Genomic DNA, 12144 nt, shown 5'->3' on the forward strand with positions numbered 1-12144 from the left:
CTTCTCCCTCCTCAAAAAGAAAACACGTTGTTGGGGAAGACAGCCCCCCTGGCCCCCTTCCAGAGTGCAGTGGGTCAGTGCAGACCATCTGGGGGTCCCATGGTAAGCTTTTATAAGCTTAGTGGCAACCGAAACAAAACCCCAAGTTTACACAGACTATAAACGCTTTATTAACAGCAGATCATCCTCGTGGGCCAGGTGGTCGACCCAGACATCCAGGACCCTGTAAACAAACCCAAGTATGAGATGCTGACAGGTCCCCCTCAGCAAGTGGCAAACTCCCTCCCCGGTCTTGCCCATCTCAGCAAACCCTTTCTTCAGACCCCGCCAAGAGCCCTTCATCCGTTTGCTTGGCGAAACCTCCCTACCACCAGCCAAAGGTCTAACAGGAACCTACCTGCTCCGTTTCCCACTCCAGTTGTGCACTCACCAGTCCCAAGTTCAGCGCAACCTCCGAGCCTCTCGCTCTGACTCCAATAGGGTGAGCACGTCGCCCTCGCGCACGGGGCCTTTCACGTTTCGGATGATGGAGCGGCTCGTGTCGTCCATGAATTCTACGCGCACCTATGGGGTTGACGCGGGGTGGGGGGGAGCGGACCGGGAAGAAGTCAGGGTCGGCCACAAACTCGCACCGTGCGATAGACAGCTGATTTGGATTCAGAGAACGTGTCTGCTTAGACACACTTAAAAAGGGGACTGAGCCTGGGAAGTTAAGTCTGGGCCGGGAGAGAAGCCGGAGAGGGGCCGAGGCGTGGAGAACAAAGCTCTCGAGCGCCAGAAAAAGCCACTGGTGGGGGACAACTGCCGCTCTGGGCCCGTCGGGGACGGGAGCACAATCGTGAGGGAGTGGAGCTACACAGTGGTCGTTGGGATTGGCTGAGCCAGGACAACGAGGTATGTCAGAGCCCGAGGAATGAGGTCGACCGACCCCAGACCCGGTGGGCAAGGCCTCGGCAAAGGCTCGGACCCTCCGTGAGCTTTCCGAAAAAGGGTACGTATCGGTTCTCAGATACCAGGGCACAGAAGTCATCATCGGAGACTCAGACCCCAGACCCGCCCCCCCCACCAGACCCCACCTCCTCGTCTCTCCAGCTCACCTGCGTGCACTGTCCCTGCGAACCGGTCCTGCCCAGCACCTTGGTGACCTGGAGTAAAGAAGCCTGAATCAGATCTGGACCACCCGGTTCCCCTACTCCTTCCTCCCTCATCCGGGCCCTCAAACCCGGGCTTCCGCCTCACCCTGGCAAGCTTGATGGGCTGCACACGGCTAGTATCCATGATGGTAGCGCGGCGGCTGTCGGGCGGAGAGGAGTCACGTGCTTCGGAGAGAACGTTTATAAGGCGTCCTAGCCCCGCTCTCGCGAGACCATACTCCATGTTCCCAGCAGTCCTCGCGGTAGAGACGTCACCGGCGCCCTTCAGCGCAGGGGAAAGATGGCGTCAGCTACTCGTTTCATCCAGCGGCTCCGGAACTGGGCATCCGGGGTGCGCGGGGCGGGAAGGGCTGCACTGGGGAGGGCTGCACTGGGGAGGGTGGGGCTGTGGGCTCCGTGCGCCCCGGACACGCTCCCGTTGATCACCCCCCTTCTGCACCTCTGGGGCTGAGGCCAGTGGTACCGAGATTTCCCTAATAAGTCGGGGCCCCGCGCTCAGCCCGGAACCTCCAACTCTTGACCCTTCCAGCCCAGGGCACGCCCAATTCCACCCCCAGCCCTTGGCCCTCTCTTGGCTGGGGTCCTTCTCAGGCCTGGGATTTACCTAGTCCTTCTTAGCTTTGGATCTTGTGGCCCCGGCCTCCAGCTTTCCTGTTCACCTCCAAGGCCCATATCCTTGTCGCCAAATGCTCATCTCCCGCCTTCCCTTAATTTGTCCAGCCCCGGACTGCCCCAGGTTCGCTGGCCTTCTCTTCTGGGGTGCCCTGCGGGCTGACCTCCTTCCTGTCTTTCTCCCACAGCAAGACTTGCAGGCGAAGCTGCAGCTGCGTTACCAGGAGATCTCCAAGCGGTGAGCAAGCCCCGCTCGCTGTCCGGACTTCAATCCTGTCCTTCTTCCATCAAAACCAAAACCCCTGTTCTTTTAGACCCCGGAAACACTGGGCCGAAATCCTGCCTCCAGCCGCCTAGCTTGCTGTGGAGGCAGAGGTTTGCCTTTAATCTTGCTGGACTATGTCGGAGAGTGGTGCTCGTGGAACAACCAGATGGGGCTTGAATTATGAGTGGGAATTCTCAGTGAGATGATTTGCAGTCCTCAGTGTGGCCCTGCTAGTTAGTGTTATCCCCAAGCTACACATGAAAATATTTGAGGCTCGGAGAGACTAAATCATTTGCTTAAAATCACTCAGAAGCCAGCAAGTAACAGCTGGGATTTGAACCCAGAAGTGTCTTGATTTCAAACTCATTTAAATGAGTCCAAAAATTACTTGACATTTACAAACCCCTGCTGTGTCTTCAGCCCTCTGGGATACCAGTGCGAGCAAGAAAAATTCTTCTCATTTCTTTCATGGAGCTCATATCCTGGCGAGGAGGGAGAAACAACATCGTAGGGAAATAAACACAGCAAATAAAAAACATTGTTCTAGAATGCTCTGAAGACAAAACAAAGTCAATAAGCTGGAGGGTGGCTGCGTCAGATCAGGTAATCAGGAAAGGTCTCAGGGATTGACATTGAGTCACCTGAAATGCCAAAAGATAGTTATTAAAACATTCCTGGCAGAGGGAGCAGTAAGTGCCAAGGCCGTGCAGCCCGACAGAGCCAGAAGTAGGAAGGAGGGTAGTGTGGCTGAAACACTGGGGAATAGGGAATAGCGATATATGTATGAGTGGCAGGCAAAGGTAAGGCAGCCATGGAGAGTTAGCATGGAAAGAAGAACAATAACATTAAAATAACCAAATCTATGTGAATGCCTGCATGTTGTGACTGATTCCAAATATCAAAAGTTTTACATTGCTTTTCCATCCAGGGTAGCTGATACAATTGAGGAAACAGTTTTGTAAAATTTTTTACTTTTTTTAAAAAAAGGATAATGGCGCCCCCTAGTGATTCATTTAGGCCTTTCCGTTGGGCGCTGGTTCTTTTTATCCTTTCTGTGCTCGTTTTCTGTTGGTCCCTGCCCGACAGAGGGTCATCTCTGCACTCCAGGGGTTAAGCAGATTCTAAGTTCAACGCAGGATATTGCTTTTATTTATTTTTAAAAATTTATTTATGTTTGGCTGCGTTGGGTCTTCATTGCTGCGCGCAGGCTTTCTCTAGTTGCGGTGAGCGGGCGGGGGCTACTCTTTGTTGCAGTAAGCGGACTTCTCTTTGCGGTGGCTTCTCGTTGCGGAGCATGGTTTCTAGGCGCGCGGGCTTCATTAGCTGTGGCTCATGGGCTCTAGAGCTCAGGCTCAGTAGTTGTAGCGCATGGGCTTCGTTGCTCCGTAGCATGTAGGATCTTCTTGGACCAGGGCTCGAACCCGTGTACCCTGCATTGGCAGGCAGGTTCTTAACCAGTGCACCACCGGGAAGTCCTATTTTAATTTTTTAAAATTTAAAAAATATATATTTGTTTATTTTTGGGTGCACTGGGTCTTCGTTGCTGTGTGCGGGCTTTCTCTAGTTGCGGCGAGCGGGGGCTACTCTTCGTTGCGGTGTGCAGGTTTCTCATTGCGATGGCTTCTCTTGTTGCAGAGCACGGGCTCTAGGCGCTCTGGCTTGAGTAGTTGTGGCACTCAGGCTCAGTGGTTATGGCACACGGGCTTAGTTGCTCCGCGGCATGTGGGATCCTCCCAGACCATTGCTCGAACCCGTGTCCCCTGCATGAGCAGGTGCATTCTTAACCATTGCTCTACCAGGGAAGTCCCTAATTTATTTTTTATTTATTAAGAAAATTTTTTTTGGCCGTGCCACACGGCTTGTGGGTTCTTAGTTCCCTGACCAGGACCGAACCTGGGCCATAGCAGTGAAAGCGCCGAGTCCTAACCACTGGACTGCCAGGGAATTAGGATACCGCTTTTAATATTAAGGGTTCTTTTTGTTTGTTTTGTTTTGTTTTTGCGGTACGCGGGCCTCTCACTGCTGTGGCCTCTCCCGTTGCGGAGCACAGGCTCCGGACGCGCAGGGTCAGTGGCCATGGCTCACGGGCCCAGCCGCTCCGCGGCATGTGGGATCTTCCCGGACTGGGGCACGAACCCAAGTCCCCTGCATCAGCAGGCGGACTCCCAACCACTGCGCCACCAGGGAAGCCCTTAATATTAAGTTTTTAAACTTTGTTTTTATCTGTATTTCTTTTTTTCCCCTTTGGTACAATGACTATCATTTGTTTTAAGAAAAACTTAAGTCCTGGTAAAATGATTATCAGAAAAAAGTTGGTTAAAAACCCAGATGAGGGACTTCCCTGGTGGCGCAGTAGTTAAGAATCCGCCTGCCAATGCAGGGGACACGGGTTCGAGCCCTGCTCTGGGAAGATCCCACATGCCGCGGAGCAACTAAGCCCGTGTGCCACAACTACTGAGCCTGTGCCCTAGAGCCTGCGGGCCACACCTACTGAAGCCCGAGCACCTAGAGCCCTGGTTGCTCTGCAACCACTGCAATGAGAAGTCCGCACACTGCAACGAAGAGTAGCCCCTGCTCGCCACAACTAGAGAAAGCCCGTGCGCAGCAAAGAAGACCCAACACAGCCAAATAAATAAATTAAAAAAAAAAAAAAAGATGAATGAGAACCCGATCTGTTTATGATTTTTCTCTTTTCTGCCCTCCTTCTCTGCAGGGGATTCCAGGGAAGCTCATCTTTTGTTAGCGATTTTGTTTATTTGTTTTTTGTTAGCAGCTTTTGTTATCGAGGTTAGCAATTAGTTTTCAGGCCTCAAACTTTGTATATTGACCCCAGGGTTTAGTCCAAGCGAGGACAGAGCTCTGTTCACTCCCCCTCTGGTGGCAGCGACCACGAGGTGGCAGCAGAGATCTCAGAGGACAAAATGCTCTTTGAGTAATAAGGCTTGATCCCAGTAGAGTTCTTCAGAGAGTTCCTGAGAGAACTGGAAACCCAGAGGATCTGCAGCCTGGCCTTTGGGGACAAAGCCCCTCAGAATGAGCCAAGTCTGGGGTTGTTTCCCAAGTGTTTGCTGACCATGATTACTTGGTAGGTGATGGGCAGAGCCCCAGGCCCCAGCCTCTTCATTTCCCGAGGACCTGCGGTGGAAATGAGGCCAGCTGCCAAGCTCTGGGCCATGGAGAGGTGGGAACAGGCCTACCTCATGAAAGGGTCATCCATACCCGCCACATTTGGGGCAGGCCGGGGACCTGTGGTGGGGCAGACCAGGCCTGGCCTTCCAGCACCTTCACATCGGGTGCAGGGGCTCCCACCTGCTTCTGAGCATTGGACCCTCCCCAGGCATTTGGTCATGGCAGTGTATCAAGGGATACCCCTGGCCTGCAGCACATCCCAGGGGCTGCCGACCCCAAGCCTCGTTCCAGCACAGCCATGCAGTGAGAACGACTTGTCATTTTTGTTTCAGTGCCCATGTTCTTTTTTCTCAGAACTCAGCCTCCTCCCAAGCTCCCCATGGGCCCCAGCCACAAACTCTCCAACAATTACTACTGTACACGGGATGGCCGCCGGGAAGCCACGCCGCCCTCCATCGTCATGTCCTCACAGAAGGTGCTGGCATCAGGGAAGCCAGCAGAGAGGTGAGGATGCCTCAACACCCCTCCTGTGACCAGCCCTCTCTCCTGCTTGTGCTTTTCAAGGTCCCAAGTCTGTTTAGCATCAACTGTGGCAGGAAATGTACTGCAGGGGGCTTTTCATCTGAGAGCTCATGAATCCCCACCCACCCTGGGTGGGTTTCCTGCAAAAAGCAGAGGAAGCTCCAAGAGCCCTTCAAGGGCATTGGAAGAAGCCCAGGCATTGTTGTTTTTCTAATTTTATATTCTTCTTAAAGAGAGAATTGTATAAACCTCAGGCCCCTCAAAACCTACTCTGGTCCCTGGCCTCAGGCACTGTCTCGTAATTAAACAGGAACAATAAAGTTATTTACTTTAGAGAGTTCTGCTGGGACAGAATCCCACAGACTGGGTGGGTATAAACAACAGAAAATTGTTTCTTCTGGTTCTGGAAGCTGGAAGTCCAAGTTCAAGGTCCCTGCAGATTCATTGTCTGGCACTTTCTTTGTTTATAGATGGTATCCTTTTTTTTTGCCACACCATGCAGCATGTGGGGTATTAGTTCCCCAACCAGGGATTGAACCCATGCCCCTTGCAGTGGAAGCGCTGAGTCCTAACACTGGACCGCCAGGGAAGTCCCCACAGATGGTATCTTTTTGCCATGTCCTCACATGTTAGAATGGGCAAGGGGTCTCTAGGGTCTCTTATAAGGGCACTAACCCCATTCATGAGGGCTTCACCTTCATGATCTAGTCACCTCCCAAAGGCTCCACCCGGTAACATCATCACATTGGGGTGTAGGATTTCAACATATGGATTTTGTGGGGACACATTTTGTCTATAGCAGAGTCGTTATGAGGATTAATACTCATAATTAAAATCTGTAAGCTCAAGAATGGAGTCAGTGCCATATCTGCCTCCTGATAACTCCATGAGTTAGGCAGTGATGGCCCCTGCTGCAGAAGAAGAAATTGAGGCACAGAGAGGCCAAGTGACCTGCCTGGGTCACACAGCTGGTGGGTAGTAGAAGCATGATTTTAAAGCAGTTTGTCCAGACCCCCAGTGATGGTCCTTGGCCCTTCTGCCAGTGTCCTGTTCTGGGGCAGCAGGAGTGGGGTGCGAGTGGGAAGGGGTGCTGGAGGAGGAGCCCAGCTATTCATGCTGGTTCTGGGACCAGAAGCCAAGGCACGCCGACCAGGGGTTCACGCGGGGCTCGGGGCAGAAAGGGGGCTTGTCAGCTCACCCTTTGGGGGACCCCATTGGAGGGCTCTGGGCATTCTGAAACACCCTGCACTCTGATCTCCAGATCCATGGTGTCAGCAGATGTGTACCTGCCAGGGCAGGGGGGTCTCCCTCAGCTTCCTCCACACTGTTCTCTGGAAACCTGGGCCTAACTCAAGTCTGTTTTCATCTTCCAGCTCGGCTGTAGCAGCCACTGAGAAGAAGGCTGTGACGCCAGCTCCTCCCATAAAGAGGTGGGAGCTGTCCAAGGATCAGCCTTACCTGTGACACTGTACCCCAGGGTGCCTGGCTAAGCCCTCAGGGCCACTGGAGTGCTTCCTCTTCCTTGGACTTTGGATTCCCTCTGGGGAGAACATGACCTAATTTATAAAAAATATATATTGAGCTCTCCAGAATCGCTTCTGTTTTTACTTTTGAAAGGACACACAGGCTTACTTGAATTTCGGGGTGAAGTTGGTGCCGAATCTCTTAATCCCATGAACGCTCCAGGAGCAGGGGAGGATAGTGGTTCTCGAGCTCCAAGGTGACGTGCTGTCACTGGGCACAGAGATGTCACCGTCCCTTTCTCGAGGGCCTGGCTCTAACTCTGAGAGTGTCAGAGCAGGTTCCAGGACCTCTGGGTGTTTGGGGGCACTGACTGTAAAGGACAGTGCAGCGGAACAAAAACGGCCCGCTTCCTTCTCTCCTGAGAGCTCTCCCAGCCATTGCTTGTGCAGACATTCACCAGCAGGCTCCCATTGTGGCCCCCACCTGACCTTGACCACCCTGCCGCTCAGCAGGGACGGCAGAGGACAGTGAGGTGGCTCACAGGGAAGGCTCACCTAGCCCAGTGGCGAAAGGCCTCCCTGAGCCAGAAACGTTTCTGTGTGGGCCTGGGGGATGTGAGGCAAAGTCAGCCCAGGAAAGGAAGGGGCTTCTTTCTGTGGAGGAATAAGCAGGGAGTGAAAGCTGAAAAGGAAATGGCCTTGATTTGGTTGTAGGAGCGAAGGGGAGCCATGCAGTGACCTCAGGTGGGGGAGTGTTGTGGCTGCCCTGTGGAAGAATCCCCAAACCCATCAGTAGGTGAAGATCACAGCTGTATGCCCAGAAGAGTGTTGAGGCTGGCCTGCCTTTGGAAGCTTGGAGCAAGGCAGGAAAAGGATCACAGTCCCAGGAGGAGTTATAAGTGGTGCCCCAAGAGTGGGTGATACAAATGCTAAATGCTTATGAGAAGAAAAGGCTGGGAAGGCTTCCTGGAGAAGGTGGGATTCTGGTTGGAACAAAGGATGAATTAGATACAGAAAGATCAGGAGAGCTGGGCAGGGTGTGCAGAGGCCACAGGGAGGGTGACGCTGGAGGGCTATTAAAGACCCCAGGCAAGATGTGCCATTGAAAGTTTCTGAATAAAGTTTTGTGACCCAGCCCCCTTCTGCCAAGTGAGGTAGCAGTGAAAAGATGGTTGTCAATGAGGATGCAGGCCCTCGCTAGACACCGAATCTGTTGGCACCATGGTCTTGGACTTCCCACTTTCTAGAACCCTGAGAAAATAAATTGTTGTTTACTGTATAAGCCCCCCCTCCCCCCCAAAAAAGAAAAAAAAGATTTATGACCCAGACTTGAAGTTTGGCGAGGGAGTGCAGTAAGAAAGAGGTCTGACACCTTTTGAGCTCTTCCTCTATGCCACGTACCGTTCTAAATGCGTTATATCTGTGATCTTGGTTCCTTCCTGGAGCGAGCCTGTGAGGTTATAGCTGTTGTCAAACCCTTTTACCCTCAACAGAAGAATAGGCGTGAAGAGACAAAGAACTCTAAGGCTCACTGAGAGATAGCCCTGAACTTAGCCGCTGATGAATCTGCACTCAGCCGCTACATATTGTCAGCTGGGTAAATCCACAGCTGCTTCAGTTTTTCTCCCTGGACCCCAGATGCCAACCTCACCAAGAATCCAAGCCTCACAGGTGGTGTGGGACGCGCCCCTCTCCTCCCTTCCCCTCCCGCAGGCAGTCCTATTTGCTTCCCTTTCCAACTGCCTCTGCTCCAGTGCACCTTTGCCTCTTACCCCATGTCTCCTGGGAATTGGAGATTATTATGAAAAAAAAAAAAAATGTATATATATACATACACTCCAAATGCAGCTATAATCTCTAACACTTTGAATAAGCGTGCCATCAACCTGCAAACTGAGGCCTTTCTGTGAAAATCTGGCCGCTTTAGTGTTGCTTCACGGGAAATTTGCACAGCTGTTACAACGCTGAGGACAGTGACTTGTCGTCTGGGGGGCCTGCTGGCAGTAGCGCTGCTTCTCCTAGGGGCAGAGCTGTAGATAAAATATTTATTTTCAAGAAGAAAACGCAGCAGCCAATTGGATAGAAAACCTGCAAAAGGTTTGTACTTTATGTGCCTACGGGGTGAGCGTGAGGAGAGAAAGCCCAGGCCGCTTTCGCCTGTCTTGTTACCACAGTAAAGTATAAGACCCGCCTCCCTCTGAGGAGCCTATGCGGATTATGAGGTAGTGAGCGTCGGTGAGAACATCCAGGTGCAAGGGACAGAGGACCCAGGATGAAAGCCAAGAACCAACATTTCCTTCATTTATTCACCAAATATTTAAGAGCCTGCTATGTGTCAGGCTCTGTTCCAGGCACTGGGGATACAATGAGCAACACAGCGTTCCTGTACTCCTGGGCCTGACATTCTAGGGGGGAATCAGACAACCAAAGTAAGTATATAAATCGGGCGCTCAAGAGAAGCAGGAGGAGGGCGTGCCTGAGGGAAGTGGCTGCCATATTAAATAGGATAATTAGGCAGAGTGTTTGGTGCATGTGGAATGTTAAATATTGTAAGTAGACAAGACTTGTCGGTACTAGTTCGTTTGCACCTCCAGAAGTTTCTCATTTCAAATACCTTTCGATATACCTTGTCACAGGGAAAAGTGGGAAAGAGCCTCAAATAGTGGGTCCCCTCTCATTAGGACATTTACGGTACCCGTAGCGCGGGTTCGCCGCGGGACCCGCCCCGGGCGTGGGCCCCGCCCCCCGGGTCTTTGCGCACGCGCGTGCGTGGATCAGAGAGAAGCAGGGACTGCTCTTGGCCGGAGCCGGCGCCAGGAGTGGGTGGTGCGATGAGCGGTTGGATGGCGTGGGGCCGAGCGCAGCGGGCTGCGGCCCTGGGCCTAGCGCTGCTCAGCTTCGGGCTGGGCCTGGAGACCGCCCCGACCTCGATCCCGACCTGGTCCTTGACCCAGGTCCCAGGTGAGTGTGCTCCGTGCAGCCCGGGCGCCCTCCAAGCCTGCAGCTTAGCTCCGCCCCTGCCCGCCAGCAGCGCCTCACCGTTGGCTGCGCCGCACGTCCGTCCCGGACACTCCCCCCTGCACGTGGATCTAGGGGACCCAGGCCCTTGAATGAGACTTCCCCAGTCGGGGACCCTCCGCCTGGGTTGCTCTGCCTGCCTTTAACTACCCTGCTTCGGCCCCGCTTACACTCGCTCTGCTTTGTCGTGCTCTGCTGTCACCTCTAAGCTGCCCTTCACTCCAGCGTGGGCAGGAAAGTTCTTTACAGTCTATGCTTGTCCGACTTCCAACCTTACGGAGCTGGTCACCTGGCGCCTCCCGCAGCAGCTGCGGCTTCCATACGCTGGCGCCCGAGCCCGGGGCCATGTGGCTGAGTTTGCTCGGCGACCGTTTCCCGCCCTCCCAATCTCTGCACCTTCCTTCTCCGGCCTTAGAGAAAAAAAGGTCTTTCCTGTGACCCCAGGCCCTTGGACACGTTTGCCTTGGCCTAAATGATTTTGCTGGCCCTCTCCGAGGTTCCCAGAGGCAGCTGGGCAGGTTAGAGTGACCTCTCTGTGCTCACAGGTGCCCCTGACTTTCAGCTGTGAGTCAGGTTCACACACTGTCTTATCTGGTTCCCCATCTCACACCAAAGCCCCTGCCTTTTCAGGCTAAATGTTCCTGGTTCCTTCAAGGATCAGGACTCAAATTAACCAAGTACCACACTCTACATACAAGCAGTCTCTTCTCTTCAGCACACTGTGGTAGGGACTCCTAGCGTGCCCCTTTTACAGGTGGGGAAACTGAGGCTGGGAGGTGCAATCACTGGTTGCTCCAAACCAAAGCCCTGTGAAGCCAGGTCCGCTCTGCTCTGCTGCCCACCCACTTTACAGAAGGACACACAGTCCAGCAGGCCGGGGAAGGAGGTCAGAGGTTGCTAGGGAGAGTGGCAAGTCCTGGGGAGGAAGCTTTAGGCTGCCAGACCCCCGTGGGCAGGGAAGGAAGTCAGCTGCAGTTGGCTCCACAGAGCTCAGTGACTGTGTGGCCCAGAGGTACAGTTGGGCCTGGAGGCCGGCCTGCGGAGGGGCTGGCTGTGGGGAGTGGGGGCTTGGAGGCACAGGCCCTCGTGAGTAAAGGTGGAGAGGGCAAGAGGACCAGGATTGTATGGAGGGGGACTAGGCTGGGGCCAAGCCAGGTATCTGCCACCCTCCCTGCTGCACCCAGGAGGAAACCATAAAGTCCACTCCCTTCCTCTGTCCCTCAGACTCCTACCTGATGGCCCAGCTTCCAGGCCCTTCTGTGTTCATCCTGCTCTGGGTCCAGGAAGGCTCACATCTAAGCTGGACTCAGCCCGGACCATTGTGTGACCTGTGTCCACTTATCATTAGGCGCTGCCCCGGGTTTACAGTCAAAAGGTCACTGCCCTGACCACCACTAAAGTGTCCAGTCTACGCGGGTACCAGTTCAAGGGCCATTGTTCTAAGTGGGAGGCCGAGCTTCAGGGGTCTCTGAGAGGGGCCTGAGACCCCTCCCAGGAAATAAGCTGAGACGTGAAGTCTGAGGAGGAAATCACGAGGTGCAGAGAGGAGGGAGGAGAGGGCAAAACTGGGCCAGGGAACAGCATGGGCAAAAGCCCTGAGGGGAAAAACGAGCCCAGGCCTCTTGCAGAAGCAGCAAGGTGGCGGGGTCAGAGGGAGCTTGATGAAGAGGAGGAAAGTGGGAGGTCCAGGAAGGGTTCAGGGCTGGTCAGGACTTGCGGGCCACAAGGAGGTTGTAGAATTTGGTTGTGAGAGGGTCACGGGACCAAGGGCTGGGTTTCTGGGTTTTTTTGAATTTTTGAATTTTATTTTAGTTTTTTATACAGCAGGTTCTTATTAGTTATCGATTTTATACATATTAGTGTATAGATGTCGATCCCAATTCATCCCAGCCCCCCCACACCCGCCACTTTCCCCCCTTGGTGTCCATACGTTTGTTCTCTACATCTGTGTCTCTATTTCTGACCAAGGGCTGGCTTTGAG

The 12144-nt window shown here is 53.5% G+C and overlaps 3 protein-coding genes across 7 annotated transcripts in view; 2 read left to right on the plus strand and 1 right to left on the minus strand.

The window, feature by feature from the left end:
* Positions 1-146: 146 nt before the first annotated feature.
* RPS28 (ribosomal protein S28) lies at positions 147-1958 on the minus strand. The gene is made up of 5 exons (XM_059063064.2): positions 1759-1958; positions 1240-1416; positions 1098-1145; positions 431-564; positions 147-223 (listed from the first exon to the last, which is right to left on the minus strand). The coding sequence occupies exons 2-4, from the start codon at positions 1375-1377 to the stop codon at positions 442-444; spliced, it is 309 nt and encodes a 102-aa protein (XP_058919047.2). The 5' UTR covers positions 1378-1416; positions 1759-1958; the 3' UTR covers positions 147-223; positions 431-441.
* Positions 1377-7274, plus strand: NDUFA7 (NADH:ubiquinone oxidoreductase subunit A7). The gene is made up of 4 exons (XM_059063063.2): positions 1377-1485; positions 1955-2004; positions 5515-5664; positions 7056-7274. Exons 1-4 carry the CDS (start codon positions 1435-1437, stop codon positions 7144-7146), a joined length of 342 nt encoding a protein of 113 aa, XP_058919046.1. The 5' UTR covers positions 1377-1434; the 3' UTR covers positions 7147-7274.
* A 2556-nt stretch (positions 7275-9830) lies between these two features.
* The window catches only part of CD320 (CD320 molecule), a 40725-nt gene continuing 38411 nt past the window's right edge, over positions 9831-12144 (plus strand). For 4 of the 5 annotated variants that reach the window (XM_067032899.1, XM_067032901.1, XM_067032900.1 and 1 more), the window contains exon 1: positions 9886-10106. In XM_067032899.1, coding sequence (XP_066889000.1) covers positions 9977-10106 — 130 coding nt within the window. In that variant the 5' untranslated portion in view covers positions 9886-9976. Of the gene's footprint in view, positions 10107-12144 lie in introns of all 5 variants that reach the window. The other variant, XM_059063055.2, reaches the window with a different exon arrangement.

The sequence above is a fragment of the Kogia breviceps genome, chromosome 4 (genome assembly GCF_026419965.1).
Source record: "Kogia breviceps isolate mKogBre1 chromosome 4, mKogBre1 haplotype 1, whole genome shotgun sequence".
NCBI lineage: Eukaryota > Metazoa > Chordata > Mammalia > Artiodactyla > Physeteridae > Kogia > Kogia breviceps.

Coding starts and splice junctions, on each gene's coding strand:
- RPS28 (XM_059063064.2), bottom strand. CDS start 1,377: ATGGAGTATGGTCTCGCGAGAGCGGGGCTAGGACGCCTTATAAACGTT. Junction 1,146..1,239: donor AGCCCATCAAGCTTGCCAGG/GTGAGGCGGAAG, acceptor TCTTTACTCCAG/GTCACCAAGGTGCTGGGCAG. Junction 565..1,097: donor CGCAGGGACAGTGCACGCAG/GTGAGCTGGAGA, acceptor TCAACCCCATAG/GTGCGCGTAGAATTCATGGA.
- NDUFA7 (XM_059063063.2), top strand. CDS start 1,435: ATGGCGTCAGCTACTCGTTTCATCCAGCGGCTCCGGAACTGGGCATCC. Junction 1,486..1,954: donor TCCGGAACTGGGCATCCGGG/GTGCGCGGGGCG, acceptor TTTCTCCCACAG/CAAGACTTGCAGGCGAAGCT. Junction 2,005..5,514: donor TACCAGGAGATCTCCAAGCG/GTGAGCAAGCCC, acceptor CTTTTTTCTCAG/AACTCAGCCTCCTCCCAAGC.